Raw genomic sequence first — 7,300 nt, 5'->3', positions numbered from 1 at the left:
ATGTGCCTATATTTTATGTTTTTTTTTTTGAAATATTATTCAGAAATCGCGATTCGCATTTAATTCAATTTGTTTGCCGATTTGGACTATCTTATTCTTAACTGGGAGTTTTTAGTGAACATAATTCCATGTCAGTTGTGATATGTATAGAAATATGCTCTCTTCCTAATCATTTCAAATTTATTTTTCCTTTTGACCAACTGAGAGATGTTTGTATATTCTAGAATATGAAATTGGTTGCTGCGCGAGGGGTGCGAACCCTAAGTGTAAAGAAATAGATTGAGGCAGTATCCTTATTGGGCGCGATTGCTGGTGCTTGTATTGCGGACATCATGCTGTGCGATTCCTGGGTTATTTCTTTGTGATACTGGCAAACACATGGCACGTAAATTTTCACATCTCCCACGAATCAAACGACTCGTTGGCGTCGGCTTCTTTTTTTTGCGGTACTATATATGTATTCCCCACATTGATGTAATGAATTGTTCCAATTTTCTGCGTGACAATGTGGAATATCTTTCGTTTATCCATTCATCTAATTTTTGTGTGTGTGCGAGCTCTGTTTATATTTTTTCATTATTATACAGGCTGTACCATCAGCAGCTCCTGCATTAAAGATTTGAATGATGTAATGGGGGGAGTTTCCCGACCCATCGCAAAAATTATAGTAACCAGGTAAATATCCTCTTTGTAATATAAAACACATATTTATAGATTGTACTGCTATGCCTATGTAAAAATGTGACCGAGGCATATCAGTTTTTTATGTATTCTTTTCATGTTCCAATGAACGATTATTCTGCGCGTGCATTTTTATGGCGAATTTGTTAGTCTCATTTTAACTTGCCTTACTCTTGCAATGTATCGATTTGTTATAGCGCTTTTATTTTGTAGCTGGTTCCACTGGCAGGATTTATAGGAAAAATAACATTCTCCTGCTATGGGTACAGTGAAAAGTTGGATTATTTCTGTTTGCTTCCTTTCTCCCTGAGATATTTCCGCTAATACTTCGAATGTTACATTCTAAGCAAGACAGATGACTCATCGTACTTGTCTCCTCTGAGGATTGTGGAACAATAACCTGAAATATGTGCTGTTGAGTAATCCTTATTAGGTAATCTTCTATTATGAATATTATATTTATTCGTTTACAAATGCTTATATTGTGCTATTTCTTCGATGTCGTATAATGGCATATTTACGGGAAAGAATCTGGAAAACTTGTGACACAGTCATAGATGTTTATACTATGCCATAATGCACAGATCTATTCGTCTTCTTAGAATTGGATGTAGTACATAAAGAACGTACTCCACTATTGAATAAAATCAGGAAACTATTACATAAAACTAAATATTTCTGCAGTGTACTTTTCTCATTGCGATGAAGTGTCTAATTTCAATTATACAAGAATCCTACAGCAGATCAAGGAAGGTTGATTTAGTGCAATATTGATTTCTAATTTGTATTATTAATGTCTAACAAAAGGAATATCTGATGAAATAGTAATTCCTTAACAGTGCATTCTATAATTCCTAAACGATGGGTGAAGAATTATCTGAATAGTTTTTTACATTTATGGTCTCTTCATAGGTGCAACCCTTTGTAACTTTCTTTATTTATAAAACTATCACATGTTACTTATGGTTAAGTAAATTATAATTTAGTCTTCATAGTGCATACTTTGGAAGAATAAAAGCAAGTGCAGATCAATGAGCATATCTTTCTATTGTATCAGGTCATATGTAAAGGAGAACATCATTATTGGCAGCTCTTATTATATTAACTGGTGAGGAATATTTAATATAATGAAGTTTTACGGTAGTAACCATTGAATTCTTAATTGTAATAACAGGAACATTTCCGTAATTGTTTATAATTTATGGCTTATGAAATGGTCGCGAGAGAGGTAAAAAGAAAAAAGAGGCTGAGCCCCCAACAGGCCTGAATGTGTACGGGAGCAGGTCAAAACGCTGAGAATAAATTGTACGCCTGGCATCATCGGCCGGTGGACATACTGCACAAATGAGCAATAACAGAAATTTCGCCCTAACGAAATCTGCGCATTCTATCTCCCTCTGTGTTACATTTTAAATCCCGTTGTGTGAACATTAAATAGTGGAAATAAACCTTTATAATGCATTTGAGTATGAACATATATATGACATATGAATCTGGTGGTTCAAAATAGAATGTTGTATATTAGAAATATACCTTTTAACATCCTTCTTTTTTGGAGGATATACTTGTAAGATTCCTTAAGCCTTATTTTTTTTCTTTCGCAGATTAATGTATGTAGATTTTCTCATAAGTCGAAACAGCGATTACGCTAGTTGAGTTTATATGATTTGATTTTTCCTCCACTTCCTGAAAAATCCGAAACTCTTTTAAAGCTCAAAATGGTGCAGAATTGTTCGGCTAAAATTATCTATATTGGCAGCACCTTTACGACATGTGCTATCGTTCGAGCATTATTTTCACTATATGCGGATGAATAATATAAACCCGGTTGACACTGCTTTAATTTATGACCATATCTGGAACCATAGGCTGAAGCTGGAATATACAAATAGCTTCAGCTGGAATATACAAGTTGCTTCAGCTGGAAGATGAATAAACTAAAAAATAACACAAAATTTTTAATTCTCCCTGGGTTTCTTAAAATGAGTGTTGATTTCAGAAGCTTTTACACTTAACAAAATTCCACTTCCTTCTTATTTTTAAAAAATTGGAAATGAAGAAAACTATACTGTGCGGAGTATATATAAAAATATTGCGAATCCTTTAAATTGCCCAAAGGTGCCATTGGTTGAGACTCTGTCTCAAAAAAAAAAAAAAAAAAAATTTATAAATATCCTCTTTTATCAGAGGAAGCCATTTTTAAACAACAACTACACAGAAGTCCCTAATAGTATTTAGCGATATCTCACTTTGTTCTTTCCTGTCTATTACAGCTAGAGGTTACATTGCCTCATAAATGTACATGATCCCTAAAGCCCTAAGGGCTCGCAATATCCGTTATCATCATATGGTATCCATGTGATAATATGACAATTCTTCTTTTTTTTTCTGCTATGTTTTTTTCCTAAATCAAGTTAGCTTTTTATACAGAGGCCCCTAAGGTCGTATATGCTACGTAAGAATAAATAACTGCATCCAGGGGGGCACGTATTTTTTCATCATTTTATGAATCTAATAGACGTGTAGAAAATATAGGTATGTTCGAAATTCCATTTTCATTATGCTACGTAGAAAACGAATTTTTAGAAACCAACTGACATAGCAAATTATCATACAAACGTCGTAAACAATGTTCCATAAAATGAACTATATCATAGAGGGACATCTCATTAGGATACTTACATTTGCTCCATATTTGTATAGCGTATGAATTCCTTCCTCTGCAGCACAGAACTCGTTCAGTGGAATATCTTCGTGTACTCACGGATATTATCCGTGAAGATTCAGAGGGCACAAGTTAGAAATGGAGGGGAAATATTACTACGCCACAGAATGGCACACATACGAGCATTTATTTTTCACAACTTAGCAGTAGCCCAGTTTATAAAACACCTCCAGGAGTATAAACACTTTGAACAGACATATCCTTACCAAATTATAACGTATGTACACCTCATGGTACGCGAATAATGAACTATCGAGGTATCTATCTCATGTATTAGACTGAACTACATGGTGGAGGATCTGAATTATTATTCTGCAGCATTTCTAAAATCACACCCCCACAAGCTTGTCGAGTGAAACTGTGAATCATTCATGGATACTATATTCGGCACTTGGGACACCCTTCGGTCTGACAATTGTCCCAGAGCCCCCTAAGGTGCGTATCCTAAAGACATAAGGAACATATGGAAGAAGATATAAGTGTTTTGTGAACAGAGGGATGAGAACTTCTTTACTCTCTGAGGGTGGGAAGCATTCTGATGAAAAGGGTGAATGCAAAAAATTCATGTAGTGGCTCATGCAGCAGGTAACTAATAATCCAAAACATGCTTCATGCATACCATATGTTGCAGCAGCCAATATTCACCACGTGTTCTATATCTTACAAGGTTGTGCTACTATTACTATGTTTCATAAAAGATTTCGATGCCCCCGTTATTATTCACAATCCAGGCAATATTTTCCCCTCAATTTGAGCACAACACATTATCATACTAATGATTTCTTTACTTGTGAAGGTTACAACAGGATTAGAGACAAAGATTAAACTGTCAAATTATGTACTGAATTAAATTCTCCCGGACCCCACGAAGCTGCCCTATTCAGCTTTATTCCAAGTTCAGCTTATGGAAGAGGAAGAACAGTAACACTTTCTGGAAGCGAAGAACAGATATTTGCTGATGTGTTAGATAAAGAAAGTAACATAACACCCAAAACTATTAATCATCCAGAATATGTACGTAACAATTCAGGTCCCCAAGCGATGCTACCTCCCACAGCAGACCATAGACTAATTGTATCACCCTCCCAATCTACCACCTGTAGTCGTGTCCGTTCATTTGATCCACTTCATAAGTTTTCTCCGGTATCGAAATATTTATAAGAGACAGTTCTGACCACACAAGATTTCTCTTCCCTGGGAAGAAAGACAATCTGCTCCGGAACCATCCCCAATGCCCGTTTCCCCCGACAGTAGCCATATTACTCCTACAGAGAATCCCAATTTTGAACCATCACCCTGTGAAGGTCCTGTAAGAATACCTACTACTGAACTATACGATCCAGGTGTAGTGGAATCAGGAAGTGTAGGAACAAATCCTCCTCCGAGCCCAAGGAAGCCCAATGTCCAAATACCCAGGTCCATTTTGCCAAGACCAAAACGAACTGTAACAGCAGGAGATGTCTCCCTAATTATAGTTTTCACTATTATCTTACCTGTGGGCGCTTCCATTATAGGGTTTCAATTTTCTGTCAAAATACAAATATACGTACATGTATGCGAACACATCAAATATGATGTATAACACCACCGTTAGCTTCTGGAAGAGTGCGCACATTTGAAACTACTCCATTTTTGCGAATTTTTCCCATTAACACGGTACACATCATGAGTATGGCTGTTTGGCCTCAAAAGGAAGAAGGGACATTCCAAAAAAATACATAAATCAGCGGCAAAGCCTGCTCATAAAAAAGAAAAAAAAAAGGATATATCCTATGATACGTTGGACCCATCAGTAGGCAACCTAGAATATGAATCCTCAATACATAATCATGCCACCGTAAAGGGATTAGTTGTGCATAGGAAAAAAGAAGGTGTCTTACAAACGGTTGCAGATATACATACGGAAATTTCAGAGAAATAGAGAAAGGAATAGTGAGAATTCACCAGGGAACATTTTCTCGAAATAATCCCTCCCGAATTTCTGAAATATGAACGTAACACGTGTGAAATTACCTCATATACCGATTTTATCCGGGCAGATGCACGCAATAGGAATGAACAGTGCGTACAAAAGCATCGGTGGCATAATTCGGAACATAGAAACAAGCATATTTTTCGTAAGATCAAGGATAGAACTTGGTTTCACAGCTTAAAGAAGGAATGGAAAAGGGAACAAGAATGTCTCCAGGAAAATGAGCTATCAGAATGCCACCAATTAAAAAGGGAACGATGTATTCCCTTCAAGGAAGGGCAAAAATGTGTATGCGGAAAGTGGGTTTCCAAAAAAGACACATACACAAGGAACAGTACGCTGAAGAAAAATGGTCTGACAAACCGAAAGAGCACTACCAAAAGGCGACAACCGACTATGTAATAGAGGCAACGACCAAGAAGACGTCAACCTCCGAAGCGCATAAAACAAAACAAAAGGTGCATAACCACGAATCATGTGTACTTACGAAGAAGGAATTAATAACAAAAGTGCGCATTCTGATACTCATGACGGTTCCGGTTGAATGCAAAGGGCAAGAGGATTTACAAAACATGGAATTGTACTTATGGAATGATTCACCTTGCTCTTTCTGATTTATTTTTAAAGAAATTTCCCCTTGTGTGCGCTATTGCTCACTTCTTAAGGTGAGTTTGTGAGCATACCTATTTGAATGAAAACATTTTGGTTAACCTTGTTGTACATTGGTACTACGTTTAAGAGGTAAGAATTAACGTATACCTCACTTGTATTTCGTAAAGTAAATATCCTTTAACGTTGTACTGTTATTCAATAGTTCTATTCTATATGCTTCAAATACGGGTACCATACGCTAAGGGGGACTTCGTTTTTAAATGATAACTCTTTTTTTTTTTTCAAGCTTAAATATAAGTTTTTCACGAATGAAAAAGGAATTTTATTTTCCATGTTATTATTTTATTTTTTGTTTGAAAATTCAATTGCGTTGTTCTATATTTTTAAAAAATGTATAAAATGCGACTTTTCGCGTTATGCATGTTATGCATCTATTCATGTGATGCATAATTGTAAAATTCATCAACCATCGTTCAGAATTTTTTCCCCCATGATGGATTATTCCTGGACAATTATTATTTTCGCTTTTCAAGTTGTGCTGATATAATCAATAACCGTTTTTTAAGAAGGGTCTTTTGGTCCCAATTTGGTGAAAGGATCATTCCAAAAAAAATTGTTTATTTATTTATTTATTTTTTTTTTTTTTATTGATTGATGGTTCCGGTTTTAGATATAATTTTGGGGCTAGGCCAGTTTTTTTTTTTGATTATTTTTTCTTTTTTTAAGTTTTTTTTTTTTATGCACGTTTCCTTTTAATCTGTGCTTGGGTACTTTTTTCTTCTTTTCTTTTTTCCTTTTCGGAATAGCACAATATATTTACAATTTCTTTTTGGGTGTTCCTTTCCCTTCTTAAAAATGGTCACAATTTGGATTGTAAAATGGCATAACATGTATGTATTATATACATAACATTTACATTCACTTTTAATGTAATAATCAGCATTTTTTCTATGTGATTTTACATCAAAATACAGCTACTCTCATGCGATTTTGTTTTTGTATGTAAAGAGTAAAATTATGAGGATATAGATATTTATCATTATATTTGTTACCATTAAGAAGTATAAATTATGGAATTTTTTAAGTGTACTTTTTCTTTTTTTTTTTGTGTTTTTTAAGGTTTAAAGTTAGTACAAAAATGAATGGAAGCGTTTTTTTCCCCACCCCCTGTTTTTTTTTAAAGGTAGTTTTATATTTCTTTTCAACTTTTTAATTTAACTTTTAAATAACAGAACTTCCATGAATGATAACTCACCTGTTAGCATCATTTTGCATGTTATTAACCAAAACACAAAGATAACCGAAGGATT

The 7,300-nt window shown here is 34.9% G+C and overlaps 1 protein-coding gene across 1 annotated transcript; it reads left to right on the top strand.

Annotated features, from left to right (window-relative positions):
• Nucleotides 1-5,662: 5,662 nt before the first annotated feature.
• On the top strand, nt 5,663-5,992 carry C922_03296 (hypothetical protein; the record flags this gene model as incomplete). The annotated part of the gene is made up of 1 exon (XM_008818888.1): nt 5,663-5,992. The coding sequence occupies one exon, from the start codon at nt 5,663-5,665 to the stop codon at nt 5,990-5,992; it is 330 nt and encodes a 109-aa protein (XP_008817110.1).
• Between the last annotated feature and the right edge of the window lie 1,308 nt (nt 5,993-7,300).

Source organism: Plasmodium inui, assembly GCF_000524495.1.
Source record: "Plasmodium inui San Antonio 1 unplaced genomic scaffold supercont1.13, whole genome shotgun sequence".
NCBI classification, from domain to species: Eukaryota; Apicomplexa; class Aconoidasida; order Haemosporida; family Plasmodiidae; genus Plasmodium; species Plasmodium inui.
This window is presented reverse-complemented; position numbering and strand designations above follow the sequence as displayed.